Raw genomic sequence first — 23601 nt, 5'->3', positions numbered from 1 at the left:
AATATTGCCAAGGCTGGGGCACACCTCTCCATCTGGTCAGTTTGTGGGGTGGGTATTCTGCCAGCAGATGGGAGGATACAGGGAAACAGCACACAAGTCTAAGGGGGGGTGCCCAAGGGGGTTATTTTCATCATATATTTATTACATAAATATATAGTAAAATAGACGAGCAACAATTACCATAAAAATATCTTTCTTTAAAATCCTGACCCAAAACACAACGGGGTGAAAAATCGCACGTAACAGACATACTGATTGTCAACGTGGGGCAGGAGTAGGAGCCCCCCAAGTCACCCCTGCCAGTCCCCCACCCCTCCCTGGGGAAGGGACCTACCTCTTTCCCTGTTTCTGGCCACAACCCCCCTCCCCCCACCCCAGCACCAGCTTCTCATACATTCAGTAGCGCCTCCAGGGAAGTGCCCCCTCCCCCACCCAGGAGATCCCGGGGCAGGAATTACTGTCCCCCTTATGGACGGTGTCTGTGTCACACGCCCCGCCCTCTCCCAGCCCTGTAGACCCGCCACCAGGGGAAGGGGTAGGGGCTCCTCCACCCCCACCCTCCCCAAGGCTGAGCAGGGAGGAGGCTGGATGAGGTATGTGTGTTCTGAGTGATGGGGGGTGGGGATACTGAGATGGAGAGGCGGGTGGTGGGCACGGGGGAGTGGTCATGGCTCTGGCACCCCCTTGTCCTGGCCTGGCCCATTCCCAGCAGTCCCTCCTCCCACCAATACTGCACCTGCTGCCCCACCCCGCCTGCCCTAGTGCCCCGGGCCAATACTGGGGGAGGCATACTAAGCACCCACATCAAGGCCATCCCCCTCATTAGCACCAATGGCCCCCAGGAGAGGGCCCTGTCCCCCACTTCCAAAGCAGGGGCTGGGACAGCTGCCTCTCTAGAGCAGGTGCGTGGTGCTCCTGAGTCCCCTGGCTCCTGCCCCACCACATGTACTTGCTCACACATTCACGCAGAGAAACGCACACATACACCCCACATCACCTAGAGTGAGGGGGGAGGGGTCAGAGATGGGGGGGAGGAGTAGGGGATCACAGCTCATATGACTGGGGAGGTGAGGGGGGATTCCCAAGTGCCTGTAAGAGGCCAAGCCCCTTTAAGGCCTTTTCTCTACCATGTTCATGGCTGAGAATGGGGATGGAGGGGTGGAGGTGGGGATGAAGGGAGGGAGGGAGGGAGGGAGGAGACAGCAGACAGGTCAGGAATTCCACTGGGCCCCCAGGGGTGGTATACCCCCAGAGGAGGGTACAAGAGGGCTTACCCATGGGACTGGGGTAATATAGGAATCAGTACCCCAGGAGAGAGAGAGGATAGAGACAGACAAAGACAGCAGGGGCAGCCCACGAGCCCAAGGGGGGCAGGGCAGGCACATGCACAGGTGACAGCAGATGCTCTTCCAGGCCCTCCACCCCTGTCAGAACACCTGGACAGTGGGGGAAGGACATGCCCTGATGGGCAGCATAGCATTGCCTTCCCGTGTGTGTGTGTGTGTGTGTGTGTGTGTGTGTGTGTGTGTATGTAGGGGGCTGTGGCAGGCTGAGGGTCAGGGTGGGGTGGCAGGTTCCCCACTGCTTAAGACATTTTTGCCCCAATAGTGCAAAGCGCAGGAAGCCCTGGCACCCCTCCCCCTGCCCCTGCCCCATTCCCCATGGCTTCCGGGGGCATCTATGTCCACCCATCCATCCCTGCCGACATGCAGCCCTGAGCCCAGGGCCCTCTGGTCTGTTCTGTCCCTCCCCACCCTCCCCCCCCACCCATGGGAGGGCTACCTCCTCCCTCCCTCTCTCCCCTGTGGAGTGGGCAGTGGGCGATAGCCAAAAGGAAGAGGAGGAGGGCAGCTCACCCAAGTGCAGACCAACAGAGCACTCCTCACCAGGAGGGTGGGAGGTGGCTCAAGCCAAAGTCCCTGAATTAGAGAAAAGAAGAGGGGAGGGGGTCCCAGGGGCAGAGGGGTGGCTGGCCTAAAGAGCTTCAAAGAAAAAAGGAGGAGCACCAACCGCCCCCTCCCCTGGGGCCCCAACTAAGTGCCATTTATCTAGGCACCCCCATTCTGGTGCCTGCCTGCCCAGAGTCTGGGTTAGTGCATTGAGTGGGAGTGGGGAAGGAAGAGGGCAGAGGTTAGAGAGAGCCCAGAAGACAGATGGGGACACGGTCCTAAGGGGGTAGAGGCTCTGGGAGAAACTCACACACACCCCCCTAACTCCCCCCCAGTGCAGCAGCATCTGGATTATAGCTAATACTGCAGGTGTGAGGAGGGCAGGAGCTTGAGCCACAGTTTTTCCTGTGTGGGTGCCAAGGTGTGGAAGGAGTGGGGGGGGGGGCAGGGAGAGGCCCCTGGGGCTGGGCACTTGAAAGGGGAGCTGTGTGGGCAGCAGGGCAGGCTGGTGAGGGGCCAGCTGGCATCCAGCGTGAGAGGTAGATGGAACTCAGCGGGCACGAGTGGCAGAGAGCAGAGGGAGCACTGGGCGGGGGGTGCCGAAGGGGCACAGGGGGAGGGGCAAGGCAAGGAGGGATGGCCAGGACCCTGTTGTGTTAACTCACAGCTCTGATCGGCAGCCCTGCCCTTGGGGACCTGGTATGTGGGGCAGTTCTCTCTGATTTGCGGGGAGGAGGGGCAGCTCTCAAAGTGCTTAGGGGTGGTAGGGGGCCAGCCTCGGTTAATAACTTAATATCATCTCTCTCTCTCTATCTCTATCAATCGCTCACTCTTTTTTTCTTTTTCTCTCTGTCTAGTTTTTCTTCATTTATCTTCTCCCCTTGCCTGGTTTCCAAAGTGCAGTTAGAATGACTAATTTTTAACCTCCAGGGGGAGGAGCCAAGCCAAGCCTTTCTTTGCACCCAGGCTTCTGGGGAAGCAGAGAGGCCCTTAGCCTGGAGGGGGAACCTCTGTCAAGGAACTGTGCAGGGGGGGCTCTCTCTTGTGTGTGTGTAGGGGCTGAGTTGAGGGCATCTTCCCCCACCCCACATTCTTCCATCCCCTACGGTCAAGATGGCTTGTCCCCTCTTAGATCTCCCTCCCTTCCCCTACCTTCTTAGAGGATGGGGTCCTGGGAACTGCAGGACACGGTCCCCCAGCCTCCCACACTGTCTTTTTCATAGCAAGTTCATGTGTTTGCCCTGTCCCAGGGCTGGAGGTTCTGAGGAGGGACGGGCAGTGCGGGGTGTGTGTGTGGGAGCTGAATCTATCCAAGGATGAGAGGAAGGAGAGAAGAGGGGTGGGGGGCCTCCCTCAGCCCCCCAGCTCTGCCCCTTCTCTCCAGGCTCCTCCCCACCAGCTCCGCACACCCTCTGGCCGCCTGAGGCTTTAGACTTCCTGATCCTCAAAGACCTCGAGGAAGAGTGGGGGGAACAGTTCGGTGGGGCACTCGACTTTCATGTGGAGGAAGCGGCTGGCGTGGCAGGCCCCGATCATGCGGAGGTCAGTCACCTTCATCAGCAGCTTGGGCCAGAAGTGCGGAATGTTGTGTTTGCGGTGGTTCACGTAGTGCTCGAACGCCAGCAGGTACGCCTCCTGACTCTTCTCGATCTTGTCCACACACAGCAGGCCCGAGCGGTCTGCAGGGAAAAGGGGCGTGAGCTTGAGTGGGTGAAGGGAGATAGACTTGGAGAGGCTAGGGTGGGGAAGGGGAGGGAAAGAGACTGCAGCGTGTGCATGGGAGCAAGAGCAGGGTGGAGGAGGGAGGAGTCTGAGCCGCCGGGGGTTTCGAGAGAGGTAGTGAGTAAAGAAGACAGAAGGACTGAGAGGTGAGAAGAGAGGGGAGGCTTGGAGACAGGGCAGGACTAGGGGGCAAAGAGAAGAGTTGGTGGGAAGAGGGGCAGAGGGGGGGTAGGGGATAGGTGGTTGGGGTTGTGGAACAAAGGCAAATGTGAGTGACAGAAAGTGGAGGGGGGGTGGTGGTGGGCAGAGAGAAAGAATACGGTGAAGATGGAATAAGGGGCAGAGGAGACACGGCAAGAGATGTGCTTGGACATCAGAACTGAGGGGGGATGGGTAATAGAACAAGGGACAGGGGACAGAGAATGGGCCCAGTGATGGAGGTAAGCTTGGGGAACAGAGAAGCTGAGGAATAGAGAAAGACTGTGGAATTCAGGGAAGAGGATAATGACAGGCGCAGGGCCCAGCCAAGCCCTGGAAGCTTCTGAGCCCTCCCAGCCAGTAGGCAGGTACCTGTTGACATTAGCAGCACAGCCTGCAGCAGAGCCACTTCCGTATCATCCAGGTTAAAGGCAGAGAGTGACTTGCCCAGTTCAAAGATGGCGTCGGAGACTACGCCCAGGCCACCATTCTTGAGCTGCTCCCGCTTGACGGCCATCTCCCCACTCAGCGTCAGGGTGTCGCTTTCGGGGTCATAGCGGACAGCCGCCCGCAGGGACATGATCTCCATGCAGCACCCCTTCAGGAGGATGATCTGGTCTTCGCAAGGCAGCTGCAGAGTGGCAGGGCCACAGGAACACTCAGCATGCCCTTCCCCATGAGTGTCTCTTGTGGATGCCCTTTGGGAGCTGTGAGGCCACCACTCACCTCAGCCAGTAAGGTATACTCTGAACAACTAGCCTTGCTCTGGGCCACGGACATGCCCTATGTCATTAAATCTCACAATTATGCCTATGAGTTCCCTCCCATCATTATCTCCATCCCCACTGCAGATGAAGAAAGTGAGGTACATGGAATTAGGTACCATGGCCAAGGTCACACAGCTAGTAGGGCAGCCTGTACCCAGACTTAGTGCTCTTTAAAATGAGAAATTTGGGGTGCCTGGGTGGCTCAGTCAGTTAAGTGACTGACTTCAGCTTAAGTCATGTTCTCACAGTTCATGAGTTCAAGCCCCACATCAGGCTCTGTACTGACAGCTCAGAGCCTGGATCCTGCTTTGGATTCTCTGTCTCCCTCTCTCTCTGCCCCTCCCCTGCTCTCACTCTGTTTCTCTCTCTCTCAAAAATAAATAAACATGAAAAAATATAAATAAATAAATAAATAAATAAATAAATAAATAAATAAATAAATAAAATGAGAAATTTGAAGCTGTTGGAGCCAGGATAGCCATGTAGATGTTGGGGGAGAAGGACAGGGAGGGGCTGTGGAGGCCAGGCACTTGGAATATCTTGGTTCCTTAGGCATTCGCTAGCTGTGTGTGTGTGTGTGTGTGTGTGTGTGTGTGTGTGTGTGTGTGTGTGTTGGGGGTGTTTGGGTTGTGTGTGTTAGATGTGTGTTGACCTACAGGGATTGCTCCCTGTCCAGAGGACCTTAGATGAGCATATGCTGACACTGGGTGACCAAGGGAGCAGCCCCAGTTTTCCCTCTAGGGTGGCACCATGCCTCTTCCCATTTGCCACTCACCTCGGAGAACATGGGCAGTTTTTTGGCAAAGTCCACCACACGGGTGATGGCCGGGGTGATGATCTTGGTAAACTCGCTGAAGGCCTCTAGGTCCACCTTGTCTCCATCCGGCATGGAGACGATGGGTGACTGGCCGATGTCATCCGGCTTTATAAAGAAAGAGACAGGGGTCAGCTGGGGCTGCAGACCCCTTTCAACCTCTCACTGAGGTTCCCTGCCCACCAGGGGGAGCTCCAAGTCAGCTTGGGGAAGAGGGGTGGCCAGTACCAGGGGACTGCCCTGTCCCATGCCTAAGGCTTCTCCTTCACCTTAGGGCAGAGAATAGATCAGAGCCAGAGCTGCAAGTCGGCTAATAATAACAATGACCATAACAGTAGTAGAAGTAATCTCATAATAATAGAAGCTATGTTTACTGAATATGTAACATATTTAATACGCAGCCAGGCACTAGGCTACATGTTTTATAGATCCTATTGAATCCCCACCACAACCTTATAAGGATGTTATACTTAACACCATTTCACAGGTGAGGAAACTGAGGCACAGTGCAGCTGAGTAATAAGCCCAAGGTCACATGACTAGTAAGAGGTAGAACCAGGATTTGAACCCAAATAGTCTGACTCCTCACCATTATACACACATGTGCTTGGTATTAAAGGCTGTGCTCTTAACACTATACTGTTCCACCCGCTGGCACACTCCACCAGGAACCAGATACCAGGTTCCTGCCTTCACTCACCATATACAATCAACTGTCCATCTCCTCCTGAGCTGCCCATTCACTTAGCACTCAGTTTTGCCAGGGTCTACCATAATGCCTCGTACCCATCAGGTGCCCCCAAATACTATTACATAACTGTGTCCTAACCCTCTCCTCCCAGTCACTGTGGGCAGGAAAAAGAGGAGAGGTTGCCCCTGCTCTCTAGAAATTCAATGGGGAAGCTCCCAATCACACTAAATAGGCAGGGCTGTGACAGCAGCAACACATACGCAGGCATATGAATCAGGATCACCACGTCGTAGAGAGCATTAGCTTTGGGTCAGATTAAACCAAGAAAGCTTTCTGAAGGAGACAAGACTCTGAGCTTGCTCTTCCTCCTGGCCACGTGGCTGCTGCTCTCCCCATGCCCCGTCTCTCCTTACCAGGAATTTCCGTCTCTGCTTCCAATGGCTGCCCTGGGCATTCGTGCTGCGATGGGCCTCTGTGGCAACATGGATCAGGTCCCACTCTTCGGGAGTGGGCTCCGGTCGCTGCTGCAGTGATCGGATCATCTCTTCCTTTCGTCGCCGCTCCCGGTTCTGCTCGATCAGCTTGCGCTTGGCCACCCGCTTTGAGTCATCTAGAACCACTGTCAACGGCAGAGAGACACGATGCTCTCTGCATGGCACTCTCCACGATCTACTCAGAAACTACTCTTCCCAATGTAAGGTTAGGAAACTGAGGGCCAGAGACGTTAAGTGACTTCCCAAATACCACCTAGCAATTGGGTGGCACAACCTGGATCATGATAATCACTGGGCCCATGTAGACTATCACGTTCTGGTCTAAGTGGTTATGGTGATAGTGGTTACTAGAAGAGCCTGCTACCCAATCCCCAGCCAATGCAAGATGCCCACTCTCACCCAGAAGTGGGGTGTCTTCTCTGGTAGTCAGGAACACTGTGCTAGGGTGAAGTACTCAGGACTCCTTTCTACCCAACAACTCTAAGGCCTTGGAGTGGTGAAAGGCAGGTAGGCACTGGGGCCCATGTGCAGGGCCCATTCAGGGATCCTTTGTTCCCTTTTCCCCAGGGATGAGGGCAGCAGGGACCAAGATCCTAAACATTCATTCCCCATCATCCTGACCTGGATTGTCACTCTGTACTGTGGGCCCTAAGGATACTCTGGCAGGGAGCAGTCATATCTTAACTCACCCCCACCCATGGCTGCCTGGCTCGACACCCACCCCCCCATCCCCTTACAGTCCATGGCCATGCCCACGGCGATGCACTTCTTGAAGCGACACAGCTGGCACTGGTTGCGGGTGATCTTGTCAATGACACAGCAGCTGTCATATTTGCAGGAGTAGGTGGGATGGAGGTTCTTCTGGATTGTGCGGCGAAAGAAGCCCTGGGGTGGAGGGAGATGTAGCAGGTAGTGATCATGATCTCTCCTTCATGAACCAACCATGCAACTCACTGGGCGGGCGGGGGTGGGGGAATTAGTGAGGGAACTTGGCATCCTCCCGACACCAGCAAGTCCAGGATCACCTGGTGGGGCCAAAGGACTTTAGAAATATGGAACTATGTGCCCTCAGCTCCCAGGCTGCTGAGGCGCAGGGGCACATGGGGAAGGGTGGTGGCAGGGGGGAGGATGAGGAACCCAGTACACAGACATGAGCCTGGGATGGTGTCAGGTGCTATGATGCCTGAAGGAATAGCAGCAGCTTTGGAGGTCCAACTGATACCTTATTTTCGATCCTGCTAAACAACTCTGAAAATAAAACTGACTCCCAAACCCACCCTTATACATGCTGCCTGTTGCTCATGCAGGTGGAATTCTCGAAATGGGGGGTGGGGGTGGGGGTGGAGGTTAAAAATCAAGAAAAGGCACTGTGTATGGACACTAGTAGATTTAAAAGAAAATTTTCAATTCTGTGTATCGGGTTTAGTCTTCGCCCTAAAGAAAAATCCTCAAGAATCAAGATGGCAGCAATAACAGGAAGAGCTAACATGTGCTGAACACTCACTATGAGGCACTTATAAGCCTTTTCCATGTGTGCATCATCACATTTGATGCTTGTGTCCACCCGTGAGGTAGTAATGTTACTATCTCCATTTTGAGACTAGGAAACTGAAGTTTGGAGAGATTAAGCAATCTGCCCAAAGTCATATGGCTAAATGGGCAGGAGAGCCAGAACTGGACCTGAGGTGTGGGACACCAGTTCCGAGTTCTCAGATTCAGGGGTGTATTAAAATCATCTAGTGCACTTAAATTTTAAAACAAAAGAGAATAAAATAGAACAGAATAGAATAAAATAAAACAAAATAAAATAATCATTTACTGCACTTAACGAAAAATGCAAAGTCCTGGGCCTCACTCTAGACTTAAGATATCATACTCTCTAGAGCTGGGGCCAAGGCATTTCTGTCTTTCTGGGATGCTCCTCTGGGACTCAACTGTCCTTGAGGGTGAGGATCCTTGCTCTCTGTTGTGCTGCTTGTATTGCTTCCAGGGACACTGCTATGGGACTCTGAACCCCTGGTGGTCTGGGCTTTGTTGATACTAAGAAAGAGAGGAATGTGAAGCCTTACTATATTTTTAAATACTTTCATTTCTTGGAAAGTCTTACATTTTCAGGAGGTGATGATCCTGGAAAACCCTTGCAGGTGAAAATGAGCTAGGTGAGATGTAATTAAAGCTCCCCAAGTCTATGACCTTGTCCCAACTGCCCACAGAGACTCTGTCATCCTCTCCAACTCTGGGCCCCACTGTGCCCCTCCCCCCGGAACTGGTTCTCACTCTTCTAGGTGCAGGGGGAGTAACTGGGGACCTGTTCCAAGGCAGAGTCCACAAAGGCCTCACCACACAAGTTCTGACTGAGTAGGGTTGGAATGAGGCCTGGAGATCTGCACTGAACTAATCCTGCAGGTAGTCCAGGGACCACATTTTGAAAACCAGTATTTGTTTCCAGTGTGCCTCTCTGGTAGACTATGAGCAGCTTGAGGGCAGGACACATACTACCTCCTTCACATCTGATCCGCCAAGTGGATGGAGGATAGCTGGGATTTATTGAGTGCTTCTTATGTTCCTGGCACTGTTTTAAATACTTTATGAATCAGCTCATTTAATTCTCGCAACAGCTCTATGAGGTAGGTAATGTGATTATCCCCGTTGTATAGAGGAAGAAACTGAGGCCCAGAGAAATTAAGCATCTTACCTATGAGTGAGTGGCAGAGCAGAGATTGTAAACTGACAAATGAATAAGAGAGGAGAAATGGTGGTGCAACAGGTGGGGTTTAGGTTAGGTGTCTATAGGGCTGTCTTTGCCAGGAGCTGAGGGCCTTCAGGCGGGTGAGATGGGGGCTCAGGTGGGGGGAGGGGGGGCAGGAGCTGTCTGGTCCATACCTTGCAGCCCTCACAAGTGATGCAGCGATAGTGATAACCGGTTGCCTTGTCCCCACACACGACACACTGCTCGTCTTTGTCCAGGTAACTAGGGATATACCCTGGGAGGGAGGAAGGGAGGCAGGCAGGCATGGCTTGGGCCCCCAGCAGAGAGGCTCCTACACTTCCTTCATCCCCCCAACTTTTCCTTCCTGGCCCATCCCCTAGCCCAGCCTCCTTAAAGGATTCTTTGTGTCCAGGTAGAATCCTGGAGACACATCAGAGTCACCTTGTCCATCCCCTTCCCTAAGAATATGGAGAATCCCAGTTCTTCCGACTGCCCATTTGGGGATTTTTCTCTTGCTGCATCTGAGGGGCAGGGGATGCAGGACATGTCAGCAGCTCATCTCAGGGGAATACAGTCCCTTGGCCAATTAGCCCCAGACCCTGATTCAGGGGCACAGGGGGGTGGGGCTCAGGGAAGGGGTTTATCAGGGAAGAGAAGAGGTCCTTCTTTTTTGAGGACCTGTCCTCAAAGGCTGGAGCATGCCCTTATCACCCCTCTCACCTCCAGACAAGTTCGTCCCAAGCTCTCTGGAAGGCTCTCCCCAAGGGTCACAGGAACTGCTGATCCATGCCCAGGCCCCCAAAGAGCTCCAGGCCTGGTTTGGTGGGGTTGAGGGTAGGGAAGAAAGGCACACACAACCAGGCTCACCTGACATGCTGGTTTTCAGGGAACATTGGCCGTTCTTTCTTTTTCGCTTTCCATCTGGTGACCTGGCACTGGATGGGGGTAGAGTGGGCAGAATCACAGGGCAGTCTTTGGGCAGCCCCCTTCTCATCCGATAGGTTTCTATAATCTCCCAGGCCCGACTCCCTCCATCTTGTGTCCTCATTCCACTTCCACCCCCAGGTCAGCTGATAAAACTGAGAAGGGTCCAGCTATCTAGAAGCTTTGGGGTGAGAGATAAAGGGCTTGGCTGGGGGCACAGGCATGTTCTAGGGCTCCAACACACACACACACACACACACACACACACACACACACACACACACACACTATAGAACCTTAAACACCCATAATCCACAGGATATCCACATATTTAAACCTTCAATACATGGAACTTATGCAGAAAGAATCTTCAGGACATGCTTACAGCTATATAACCTTTAGGGCACACACATATGTACATAACAGAAGACCAGAGCATCTGTCTGTCTTCAGTATAAACCTAAGGATTATAAATAAGCACCAGGATCTATACATCTATGAAATTTTCAGGGCATTCTCAAATGCGTTCTATGACCTCTAGGATATGCCCATGTGTTACACAACCCTCTGGACAGACACCTAATAGTGAACATGTGGCTTGATTCCCAGGTCATGTACATGGTAGATAACCCGAGTGATTAAAAACATATACTGACTAGCAACGATAATCTATAACCTGGAATAAGAAGAGACTCCCAGAGCCACCCTGTTCATGGCCTTCATTTAACAAAGCAACAAACCGAAGCTCCATTTGTGCCTGGTGACACTGTGCACTAGAGTCAGAACCAAGACAAGGACCCTCCACTCAAGGTGTTAGCAACCCTCAACCACTGCACATATATGTTACCAACCTCGACCCATACATGTTACATAACCACAGCACACACAGGTTACATAAGCCTCCACATACGTGCACGGATTGTATAACCTCCCACACCCACCCTGCATGTGGCATGTTGCAGGGCTCCTCCCCCTGGAGCCTGATGCAGCTCCCAACACACTGACACAGTGACCTTGGCCAGGGTCGCAGTCATAGACAAGTCTGTGTTCCAGGCCCCCTGGGGATTACCCCTGTCTGATTTCTACAACCATTGGAGAGTCATATCTCCCTCCTGCCTCCAGGAGGAGTGGATGTGGGAGAACTCCAGGCCACCCAGCCCCCAGTTGAGCTGGTGGTTTTCAGCAACTACGATTTACAGGGTGCAGTCCCAGGAACAGCCACAAGGTGGCAGAGAAACGGGGTGGGGGGAGGGGATGCTGCCTTGGAGGGAACCAGGAACCTGCATTCCTGCTTTTCTTTGAGTTAGGAGCAGGCTCGCCCAGACTCACAGAAGTCTGGGCAGGGAGATACAGAGGCTGCAAGTGAGAGCTATCAGTGACAGGCCATATCTTCTTTTTCAGAGGCCTCCCCCGATCCTGGGCTTTGGGGAGGGATACCCAAGGTGCCCTACTCAACTGCCAGCCTCATCCACTTCCTCCATCCCTCCAGGGACCCAGACATGGGCCCCAAGGCTTTGCCTGGCCAAGCCTCTGGCCTCCTGGCTCAAGATCTGGTCTCCAAGGCAACAGCCACACTTCTCCCCAGAGCACCCCCACCCCCACCCTCTCCCTGGCCATAGGCACAGGCTGTACCCAGCTCCTGGGGCATCATGCCAACTGGGACAGAACTCTGTGCCACTTGGGGCTGATGGGAGAAGCAGAGACCCTCTGGGCTCCTCAAGGGCAACGCAGATCACAGGTAACCCATCCCTAGTTGTGTATGCAGGGCTGATTCCTCCTCCACGTGTGAGCAAAACCTTCAGAGTTGGCATTTACTTCCACTTCCTGGGAGGAGCCCCGTGGCAGTGCCTGCTCTTGCCCATGAACAAGGAAGAGCTTGTGGGGCTCCCAATAGATTCCAAATATAAGCACGGGCTATGACCAACAGTGACTGGTGCATGTGCTCTGAAATGTCATGTCCCATGCATCATGGCTTCTGGACCACACACTAGTCTGGTAGGGAGAAGAGAAAAATGGCAAGGCTGTTTGGATTCCACATGCTCAGGTGAGGGCGGCTGAGAGCCACTGGGAAGGCATCTGAGATCTCCCAGCACTGTCAAGAGAAGGGCCACGTGCCTGCCGCCTGTAATTACTGTATCCTGCATCACCTCCCCCCTCCAAAATGGACATCTCTCAATCCAGGTGCCTAATTCCCTGCCACATGTGGCCATGACCTCATCTCCTGGGCAAAGGTAGGCAGCAAGCTTGTTGGCCCCATGCCCAGCCCTCCAGAGGTGCTTAAAAGGCCCAGGCTCAGCGCTCATTTGCCCAGCCAGGAGATGACCATGCCTGCTGCCTAAGAACTGACACAACCTAGTTGCTGGAGCCATTACCTGTTCTCCTCTGGGTCTGACCCACACTCCACCTTGCTTGGCTTCTGTTCCATTCACTTCAATTCCATCCAGGATGCCCTCCAGCACGCCAAGAGACTGGGGTGGGCACGATGGCCCCCCCGGCACACCCACAGGCCGCCCACCCCCTGCCACCCAGGCCCTAGGGCACAGCACCCATGGTGCCCCCCTCAACACTTGGCCTTTCACACCATGCCCTGCGCCCCAAGGGGGGCGGGCGGTGAGAGGGGCCAGGGAGTGGCAGGTGGTAGGGCTGAGGACAAGCTGGGTCTGAGGAGGGGTCTCGGGCTGGGGGAGTAGCTTTGGAGTCTTGTCCAGAAGTCCCTGCAAAGAGAGGAGAGAGGCAGGGATAAGGCAGTGCAATGGTGGCGGTGAGTGGCTAAGATTCCTTTGGTGGCAACATTTTGGGCTCTTGGAGCCCATAACAAGATGGTGGCAGGCATGGAGGGCAAGCACAAACGGGATCAGGACAGCCTGTCAGTTAACAGGTGCAGGAGGCAAGACTGGAGATACACATCCTAAGCCCCAGACCTGGAAAGGTGTGGAGGAAAAGAATCAGGTCATCACGTACCGTGTCTCAATCCTGACATTCAGTCAAGCGCCTGGCCTTTTGATGTGTCCATTAAATGTAGCTATTGTTACCACCCGTCTAGCCAAGTTTTTCTAAAAGTTATCAGTATTATAGGGCAAGAGGGGACCCAAGATGAGCAATTTTCAGCTCACCTGTAGGGGGTACTTGAGAAGGAAGGGTGGGACATGGGGCAGCACGCAGGGATCATGAGTGCCCACCCAAGTGCATTGATGGAGAGAGACTGTTGAAAACAGTGGGGAGCTGACCTCTCCCCTGCTGCTGACCAAATAACCACTCCTCAATCCCAGCTCCCCAAGGACCCTAGAGCTTCCTGTACAAGGTCCCAAATCACACTTCCCAGTCTGAGGACCAGACTTCCCAGTTGTTTAGCTGTGCTACCACCCACCAGGACAGCAAGAGCAAGGGGAAAGGAAGCAAACATGTGTTACCTGGATAGATAATATGTGCCCTCTGAAGTGGGCATCAGAACTTTACAGATGAAGAAACAAGCTCAGAAAGCTTGATCATTCATTCATGTTCACACAGCTAGGAAGCAGGTGGCTCAGGGAAAAGAACCTAACAGCCTGTCTCAAATGCTAGCCTCAGTCCACCAGCTGGGGTCCAGGGCAGTGCCAGCATGGGGCCACCATTCCCTCCACACTGCCCCTCTGACCACAGGCTACAGACCTGAGGTGTACTGTCTGCACACACAGGCAGGTGTGGGCATGTGAGAAGGGGACAAAGGGTGCAGTTCCCCACACACAACCTCCATCACGTGGCTGCTGTACCAGAGACCTCACCCCTGGGCCCCCCGCCCCACCCCCAGGAACTGATAAGGAGCCAGGGTGGGAGGGGAGACAGATAAGTCAGGTCATTGGGCAGGGCAGGGCAACCGGACAGGGCCTCTGCACCCAAGCAAGCCCCCAGCATGACGAGCATGGCAGGACCATTATGCCTCTGCTACCCCCATAGACTGGGCACTGGGGGTTGGACAGGAGACTGGGGTGGGGGGGGCAATGAGCGGGGAGCCTTAGCCCAGGGAGCCGTCAAGAAAGTAGGTCAAGTTTTTCTTGGCTTGTGAAGAAATTCCTGTTATAAATTTATAATGGCGTAGCCAGCCCTAAGGGGTGGAGGTAGGGGGAGGAGAAGGAGTGGGTGGGGATGCCCAGGGACTGGGCACTGGGGCCTGCTGCCCTCAGTCAGGGCACTGAGGGGTAGGGGGCCAGGGAAGTCGTGGGGGTTGGGCCGGACAATAGAGGGCTATTTTCTGTCGCTTCTGTTTCCACTTCTATCTGTGCCCAGCGAGGCTTCCTTTAGTCGGCTCTCTGCATCTGAATGTCTCTCTCTCTCTCTCTCTCTCTCTCTCTCTGGGTCTGGGTGTCTCCCTGTCTCCCCCCTCAGGCTGTGCCTCGGTGCTTGGCACACCCTGGCTGCGGTGCTGCCCCCGCCTGTCTCCTGCCCACCTGGCATGCTGCCACCACTTGTTTACAGAAGCTGGAAAAATCCACTCGCCAGCCGGAGGCCCAAGCGCCCCCAGGGATGGGAGGAGGCAGGCAAAGGAGTGGGCATGCTGAGAGAGGGGCAGCCCTGGGGAGCAGGCCCTGGGGGCAGGCAACAGGGCCAGGGTGTATGGGAATGGGTATTAGCAGCTGTGGGCCAGGCCAGGCAGGGAACACCAGCAGCAGCCACATGGCATGGGCAGCTCCTGCCCCGGGCCATAGCTATGGAGGACCCCTCCTCCTGCACCCTGCCACTGCCAATTGCTACAGGGCACACCTGGGGCAGTGCCAACCTGAGCCACCATGTTTATTTTCCCTTCCCCCTCCCCAGCCCAGCCTTAACTCCAAATGTGTCTGGGCACTGCCAAAGGCTTGCACGTGCCTGCTGGGGGGAGGGGCAGGCTCCCTCTCTGCCCCACCTCTGTGCTGAGCTGAATGGTGCCCCGGTGCCTGTCAGTGCAACCAGGCTCCAATGACCCCTGGCAATGGGCAGAGGAGCGAGGTGCTGCCTTCATGCTCAGGGCACCCTCATGTGGCACCGAGCAAGAGGCTGGAGAAACCCTGGGGACCCCAGGTCTCTAGGGACATACCTGGGCCTCTGAGGCAACACAGAGTAAGCAGACGGCCCAGCATGCAGGGAGGCATAGACCATGTGCGCCTGTGTTAGCTGTGGGCAGCGGGGGAAGGGGGGGGGGTATGGTAAGTATGCCCACCCTGAAGGGCAGCCTCTCTCCCCTCATCCTGGAGTCCGGCTCCTTCCTGGCATATGCCCTGCAGAGACAGAGGCTCAGCCTGAAGAAGAGAGGGTGGAGCTATGGGGTTCTGAGACTGGGCTGGACAGCCGGAAGGCAAGACGCACCTGTCGGGTGGGCTGGCCACCCACTCTCTTTGTCAGATAAGAGCTGTTGGGTGGCAGTATGGGCAAAGTGCCCATGGAGGGGGAAGCATTTCATTAAGTTTAAGTGCTTCTGCAATGGGGGGACAGAGGCAAGAGGCCAATGCGGTATCCATGGGCACCATGCCAGGTTCCCACTGCTGGACTGCCCCACTCCGCAGTCCTGCAGACCCAGGGGGATTCTCTGCCCCCAAAATCTAGCCCCAGATTCTACACATGCTACTCCTCTGACTGTCCGCTCTTGGCTTTGGCCCCATCTGTCTGGGGCCCCTGGACTTTGTCCTTAACGCTCTAAAGAAAGCCCAGCCCTCCTCCTTGCCAACCACAGAGGAAAAGACACACACATAGAGGGGGCTGAGAAAAGTGGAGAAAGCAGAGAAGGAGAGGGGCAAAAGGGATGATGGGGGAAGACAGGGAGAAAGAAAGGAGGGGTAAGAACAAAGAGATGGGCAGGGATGGGGGGGTAGAGCTAGGATGACAATGAAAGGAAAGGCAGCGATGAGATGGGGGATGGGGGACAGAAGGGGTGAGGTAGGGAGGAGAGAAAAATGAAGGAGAGGGGAGACAAAGAGAGAAAGGTAACAAAGAAAGATGGGTGGGGGGTGCTTCATGCCCCGCCTAAGTCCCACCCCATGGAGGCTGGGGGAGGGGGGGAGTAGAAATGGTTTCCACGGTGACAGCTGGTTCTTGGTGGCCTGGCATGTGGGCTATTAATAGTGCTGTGGGTAGGTTCACGCCTCCCTTTCCCCTTCCCCTTTGCCTGATGCTAGGGTGGGGGGAGATACTTCCTCCCTCCCTCAATAACCTGGCATTGATGCCCTGACTCCACACCATGGGCGCCAAGAAGGGTGATGCTAAGGGGCCCCGGTGGCCACTGTAGCCCAAACATACACAGGGGCATGCACAGGCAAACACAGGCATCTGTGCACACACTAGTGCCTGTGCCAACGTGGGCTCCCATGAGCAGCCACAAACACCAACGGCCCCTGGGAGTCTGGCGAGAGTGAAAGCTGCAGCACAACATAGGCCCCCACGTGGAGGGGTAGGTGCGTCTTAGAGCCAGGACCTCTTTCTCCTTTCCCAGGTCACCCTGTTCTATTCTCAGGTATGGACTGAGTAGGACTGCCCCACCCAACTCACTGTTATCCTAGTGCCAGGAAGGAGAAGGTAGCGAAGGCGGGAAGGAAGGTACTACTTGGCAGGTATGATGGTAGAGGAATACACAGACGCAGGCACCAGCTTGGCAAGCGGAAGGGAGGAGGAGAGTGAGGCAGAACTCCTTGGTGGGTTCTCCCTGCGGCCCCCTGAGATGGGATTCTGGAGCTTAAGGGCAGTGACCCTTAAGTCTGATCTCCTAGCCACCAAGGAACCTTGGAGGCTAGAGAATGGGAGAAAGGGGTGGGGGATATGACATAGGGGGCTGAATGATTAAACAAAAGATCCTCTGCCCCCAAAGAATATAACAGGAAACTCCCCCCTGCAGATCAGAGACAGAAAGACATAAACAGCAGCCTTGACTTGGGCCAGATGCCCAGTATTAACATCAAAGACTGCAAAGACTGTACATCCCCCCACCCCACCATAACCTTAACCACCTGCTGCTCTCCTCTCCCTCTTCCTACCCCAGGCCAGCTCCAGTCAGGCATCAAGGTGGGTGCCCAGGTCTAGAGGTCAGCTCCACCCCCCATGACCACAACCATGCTCAAAAGCTCAGCCCCTTCCCTGGCAACCCACAGAACTTCTTGCCTCTGCCCCAGTTCCCCTCAGGAACGGAAGCGGGAGATCCAAGTAGCCAAAAAGGCACAGTTCGGAGCACCCCCAAGCTGGGCATGGCACATTGTCCCCACCCTCCCCCCAGCAGCCAGCCGGGTAGGGTAATCGGAGCTGGGAGCTAGGGCAGCTGAATGCTGGAGGCATGAATGTCACGGGGCCAAGGCACTCGCTGCAGATGGCATGGGCACAGAGCTTGGGGTCCTCCCTTCTCTGCTGCCTTCCTCCCAGGAGATCTTAGAAAGGAGTAGTCTGCAAGCCCAGGGGAGCACAGCCCAGGAGGGAAGAGAATGGTGGAGGCGAAAAGAAAGGCAGGGATGTTCTCCCAGGCACCCCAGGGACGGGAGAGTTAGCCCCCACCCAGGCAGAACTGGCAGAGGCAGAGAGAGGGGGCGGGGAGAGGGAGGGAGAGTGAAAGAGAGAGGGGGGGAGGGAGAGAGAGAGGACGAGAGAGAGTGAGAGAGACAGAGCCCGCAAGCGCTAGAGAAGGGGGAGAGGGGGTGGGAGGGAATGGGAAGAGAGAGATTGAAAATTGTGTGTGAGTACGTGTGTGTGCGCGCGAAAGAGACAGCAGGAGAGAGCGAGAGAGAGCGCGCGCGAGCAAGTGAATGCAGCTGAGTCTCCGGCACACACACGGACACGTGCAGACACACACACTCACTCCGCATGCGCAGAGCCACGGGCTGCGGGTGCCCAGTTCCAGGAGATATTCAGAGCCCTCCCCAGCCCACACATGCACAAAACATGCACACATGGATGCGCGCACAACACACCCACTCACTGATGTGTACAAAAACGCCGATAGCCACCAATAGCCGATAGCCTCGGGTCCGCTTTCCCCTTCCCCCGCCTACGCGCCTGGGTAAAAGAGAAAATGAAACAGGCAGCTCAGGCTCTGGGAGCCAAGAACTCATCTCTTCCTTACAAGAGGAAGAGAGGAGGAAGAAGGGGAGGTGGGCTTGTGCTACTCTTTGCCACTGCTGGGGGTGTGGCTGTGCCTTTGGCCCTAACCCTTAACCCCAGTCCCTGTCCCCAGACTAAGTGCTCATCCTTAAAGCACTAGAGCAACCATCGCATTTCCTGGGCACCAACAAGTTCCACCTTGCTCTTCTCCTCTACCCAGAGAACTTCTAAACCTTCCCTCTGGACCACCTCATACAAAAGCATACAAGAGGGAGGTCCCCTTTGTTACCACAACCTTGGCCTGCTGGGGAGGAGGGCAGGTAACAACGCATGTCTGAAAACCATGTAACCCTCCCCCTCACTGCCCCCCCCCCCCACTAGCCCCAGATGCTTCTCTCAGAGACTGGGAACTGTCTCTGGTTCCAGGGGGCATGGGGATCCGCATCCTGGTGTGTGCCAGATCTGGGAAGAACAGGAGAATCCACAGGCGTTGCTTACCCAGCCAGCATGCAACGCGGATTGAACACAGGTGTCAGGCCACATTATGTTATTTACCCTCACTCGGAGTGAGGTAGGCATCATTGTCTCCAGATGACGAAAACCCAGGCCAAAGTCAGCAACTGGTGAATGGCAAAGACCCAGCCTCCAACTCCCAGCCAGTGCTCTTTCTGCCACAGTCATGCTTCCCTCCTCTCTAGGAGGCACCAATCCCCCAAGCACCTTTGCAACCGTGAGAACTGGAGTTGGGACTAGCCTCCCAGCCCAGAGGCTCTCCAGTGGCCCACCACAGGGTATCCTTCCACTGTCCTTGCTGCATCTTGAAGGGGAGGGGCTGAAGAAAAGGGATCTGGGGGAGAGAGGGAGTCTTATCTCCAGACTCACAGAGGAAGACAGGCAACCTAGGACAAGACCCTGGCCTTCAAGATGTCACACCCACCCACTGTTCCTTACTCAGCACTACCACCCTTCACGCTAATGCCCTCTCAGTGCAGGGATGGGGAATGTAGTATCTATCAGCCAGGGTTAGGTCCTGGGTGATTGATTAATGGTAGGTAGTAGCTGGGATGCTGGATCCCCAGCAGTGAGGTAGGGTGCTGCACTCTGTGTGCAAGAGGTAGAGGGGCTCCAGGTTGCAAAAACTTGTAGGGGAGACAGATGTGACATGAAGGGTAAGGAGGCTGGAGATTAGGGACCCACTATCCTCCCCATCCCCCATCCTATTTCTATGGGAGAACCAATTGTCCACCTGGCTTCTCCAAGAAATCCAGGGGACCTCGGACCTACAGGCTTCCTCACTGTAACTGCCTACATATACAGTGCTTGTTATGCACCAGGCACTTTTAAAAGCATTTTATATATTCTAACTCCTCTGATCCTCAAAAAGCTGAATGAGATAGGTATTATTATCCCCAATTTACAGATATCCCAAGGTTCAATAGATTGCCCAAGGTTATACAACCAGCAAGTGGCAGAGCTGGGATTCAACACCAGGCACTCCAGCTCCAAAAAAAAAAAAAAAGAAAACAAAACAAAAAACAAAAACAACCAACCAAACAAAAACCCTGCTCTTAACCATTACCTGATAAAGGAACAATACCTTGTTCTTTGATCCAGTTACTCTTCCCTTTGAGCCTCAATTTTCCCTTCTATAGAAGCCTATGGATTATTTAGAGTAGAATCACTAAGAGTGCCTTCTCATCCAAATAGGTCATGGCTACAGGGGAGCATGGCCAGAAATGCTTAGTGCCCCCTGGGCTCTGGGCTCCCTGCCCCACTGCCCCCTGCTCAAATTCCCACTCTGGGCTCGCGCCTGCACTCATGGAGCAGGGCCTCACTCAGCCCCCCACATAGTCTGGGCAGCTGTACCCTCAGAACCAGGCTCTGAGGCTGGGCAGAGGGCACAGCTGTTGGGCATCTCTGAGGTGGATTTCAGCTGCCAGGGGTGTGGAGAAAGACCATTGTGAGTCCTGTCACTGACCCTGCTCAGTGGGGCCCTGCCAACTCCCGCCACTGCCCACAGTGGAGGGGGGACTGTTTTCCTGTGGGTCAGTGTGGTGGGGGGCCTCTTCACTGGTTTGCATAGGAGCTAGCTGGCTGTAGCCCGCATACCCAGGGCTTCCACTGAGCTGGTGTACCCTTGGCTGAGCCCACCGGGTCTAAGAGGTCAGCATGAGCAGTAGCTGACCCCCCTTCCCTTTCCCCCATTCTCAGCCCCCAAAACTTGCTGCTGCAGCTGCAGCACTGAGGAAGTGCAGGAGGATGTCCTGAGCAGGCAGCTGAGCCCCCCGCCCACCCCCCCCAACCTCTCATTGACCCCAGAGGCAGGGCGGGCGGGGCGAGAGGCGGGGTTTGAGTATTAACAACTGGAAAAGTATGAAGCTCATCACTGCCAGTTCCCAGCTCTGAAAAAAGAGGCTGTGACAGAGACAAGAACAGGGGTAGACAGGGGTAGCGACTGGGGGAGAGTTCCAGACTGTCAGAGAAACAAGCTGAGGGAGAATCAGACACAGCAAGACAGAGCAAAAGAGAGACAGCATTAGAGAGAAATTCCAAGTCAAAAATACACATCACTCAACCAGACACTCACCAGCACACGGCCTCCTAAGGAAGGCTTCCAAGTTTAGACGGGAGGGCAGAGGTGGGAAAAGGGGCCAGACTCATGATGGGAGGCAGGAACTCCGCCCAGGGGGCAAGTCAATGGTCCCAGGAAGGGCTCAGACATATGACCCCAACAGGAGCTGCTAGAGCCCACATTTGCTTTTAAGGTGGCATTAGGGACTGCTCCCTAAAAGCTGGCTCTCCCCAACTGCCTCTCCCCCTACACACACACACACACACACACACACACACACACACACAGCAGCTAGGATAATCTCAGCTGCTGGAAGTCACTGGACATTGCTTCAGCCCCATGACTCGGCCCTCTGGAACCCCCCTGCCCCTGCTCTCTTTGCTCTTGTTTCTCTGTCCCTCAAAGAGAGAGAGAGAGAGAGAGAGAGAGAGAGAGAGAGAGAGAGAGAGAGAGAGAGAGAAAGGCTAAGCCTAGAGGAAGAAGACAGGAGGAAGCTTGAGGGGAAAAAAATCTACGACACAACTCTGTGTGCATCCAGCGGTGTGCCTGACTACACAGCTACAGTGTACACATCTGGGGTTGTCTGGACGCAGCTGTCGGCATAGACCTGTGACTGTGTGTGGACCTGAGCCCTGTGAATGCCTTCTGCACCTGAGTCCCTGGGAGTATGTGCAAATGAGTACACCTGTGTCCAGAGATTTCAGTCAATCAATTAACAAGTATTTACAGAGCACTTCCTGTGCTAGGCTCTGGGTGGGATCCAGAGCTCTTGGAGTGATTCTCCCAGGTCTCAAGGAGCTAGCTCATGATCTAGTGGGGGTGGGGGGTGGGGGATGACAAGCAATAGAGACTCAGAATATTATTTTGAATGCATGCCTTGCACCATTATGCAGGAAAGTCTTTTCACAGAGACAAGTTTAATTTTCTTTGGAGTAGAGGTTTTGTTGTATACAGAACCTTAGAGATCCACAGTAAGAGTCCAGGAAAATACTTGTTGCTAAGTTGTGTATACATGTGTTGAAATGTAACTGCGTTTGCTTTTGACTGAGTGACAGCCACTGTCACGGCAGGCGATGATGTCTGTGTGACTGGGCTCATGCTAGCACGTGTGTGCCTGTGAGTGACAGGGTCTTTTGTAATGTGCGGCTGTGTGCAATTGCTCTGTGTTCATGCATGCGTGCGATAGTGACTTTTTCTGTGTGGGTGACAGCGACTCCTCCTTGCCCCTGTGTGTGACAGCATCTCCGTGTGACCCTGTGCGTGGGTATGTGCATGGGTCGGTCTCCCTGCTCTTGGTCTCCTGTGGGTGTGTCCCACCCCTTTCAGCTCCCCGGTGCAGGAGCAGCCTGCCTCTTCCCTTGTCCCTATGTGGGTGTGTCCAGCAGCTCCTGTCCTTGAGTCTGCCTGGGTGTCCCTGGGTGTGCATGCATGTGGCTGTCTGTGTGGGCATATCTGTGTGTCTGCATGTCACATTTGCTTCCCCTCCCTCATCATGGACAACATCCCCCTTCATCCCTTCCCCCTGCTGGAGCCAGAGCCAGCATTGAGGGGAGGGCTCCCATCCCACAGGCTTTCCTTCTGCGACCTCCACCCCTGTAAACGGTGGCACTCTTCATTGGCCCTATCATCCCTGTCCCCCCCTCCCGCCCCAGGCCTTTCTTTCACACCGGACAAGGGAGGGCCCCAGGCATAGAAGGGGCACCAGAGACACGTTGCAAGGGGGAGGAAAACGGGGCGGGGGGGGGCACACCACACAGGTCCCTTCCTCCCTCTTCTCCCTAACCACACTAGCTTGCAACTCTCCTGATCATCTAGGGACCCTCAAATACACTCCCCCCTACACACACTCCCTCCCTTCCAAGCCGCGTTTTTGCAATTAAGGAGTGTTGCAACCAGAGAGCCATGCTCAATTGGGGAGGCGGGTGGAATGGGGGGGGACTTCCCTCTCCCGGGGCCTGTGCAAGCCCACCCCCCCCCCCCCCCCACACACACACACAAGCCCTCTCATACTGCCCTCCGCAGCTGGAGGCGTCTTTGCAAAGGCCACTCGGCCTCGGCCTCGGCCTCGGCCTCGGCGCTGGGGGTGGGGGCTGGGGGGGGCAGGCCTCCGGCGCACCGTAAACAAACCGCGGCGGGCGGGGGAGCTCCGGCGGCCGGCAGCGGGGCCGGGCCCCGGAGTGCGCAGCAGACGGGCCGGACAGAGGCCGGGCGGGCCCTCGAGGGGGAGGCCTGGACGCCATCTCTGCCGGCGAACCCCGGGGCCCACCGACCTCCTAGCAACACCTCCCTTCCCCAGGGCGTAAGTTGCGAGCTACCGGAATGTGACAGGGTGACCGGGGTGCCGGGGAAGGCAGAGGCTGGCAGCAGGTACCCCCGGGCGCCCCCCAGCCCGCCAGGGAGCTGGCCCTAGAGCCCCACGGCTTTGCATAATCAATCGCGAGGCATTTGCATATTAATGCCCCCTCGCTCCCTCCCCCTTACCTCGGCGTGGCGCGCTGGACAGGGCTGGGCAGCGACGCGGGGTCTCAGCGCCCCGTGCCGGGGGCGTCCATGGGGGGCCGGTGGGGCCCGGGCCGCCCGCCTCCTGCGCCCGGGTGTGAGTGCGAGTGAGCGCGGGGGGGGGGGCGGGGGGCGAGTGTGGCGGCCCCGCGGCTCCTCCGGCAGAGGCGGCGGCCGCTCTTGGCTCCTCCCTCCCCCGCCCCGCTCAAGCTGGGGCTCGGGCTCGGCGCGCCCGGCCGGCTCGCGGCTGCTCCCTGCAGGCCGCCTCGCCGCCGCCGGCCCCCGCCCCCCGC

At 55.5% G+C, this 23601-nt stretch overlaps 2 protein-coding genes across 3 annotated transcripts in view; one reads left to right on the top strand and one right to left on the bottom strand.

Annotated features, from left to right (window-relative positions):
• Positions 1 to 121: 121 nt before the first annotated feature.
• THRA (thyroid hormone receptor alpha) lies at positions 122 to 23492 on the bottom strand. The gene is made up of 9 exons (XM_086687227.1): positions 23291 to 23492; positions 12582 to 12923; positions 10153 to 10220; positions 9459 to 9559; positions 7313 to 7460; positions 6495 to 6700; positions 5352 to 5498; positions 4182 to 4440; positions 122 to 3568 (listed from the first exon to the last, which is right to left on the bottom strand). Exons 2-9 carry the CDS (start codon positions 12632 to 12634, stop codon positions 3318 to 3320), a joined length of 1233 nt encoding a protein of 410 aa, XP_086543353.1. The 5' UTR covers positions 12635 to 12923; positions 23291 to 23492; the 3' UTR covers positions 122 to 3317.
• The window catches only part of MED24 (mediator complex subunit 24), a 31786-nt gene continuing 31150 nt past the window's right edge, over positions 22966 to 23601 (top strand). The window contains exon 1 of one of the 2 annotated variants that reach the window (XM_086687223.1): positions 22966 to 23108. The gene's annotated coding sequence lies outside the window, so the exon portion shown is untranslated. The remainder of the gene's footprint in view (positions 23109 to 23601) is intronic. The other variant, XM_086687225.1, reaches the window with a different exon arrangement.

The sequence above is a fragment of the Puma concolor genome, chromosome E1, assembly GCF_028749965.1.
Source record: "Puma concolor isolate L17-30 chromosome E1, mPumCon1.1.hap2, whole genome shotgun sequence".
In the NCBI taxonomy this organism is placed as follows: Eukaryota; Metazoa; Chordata; class Mammalia; order Carnivora; family Felidae; genus Puma; species Puma concolor.
Note: the sequence above shows the minus strand (reverse complement) of the source record. Positions and strands in the feature narration are given on the sequence as shown.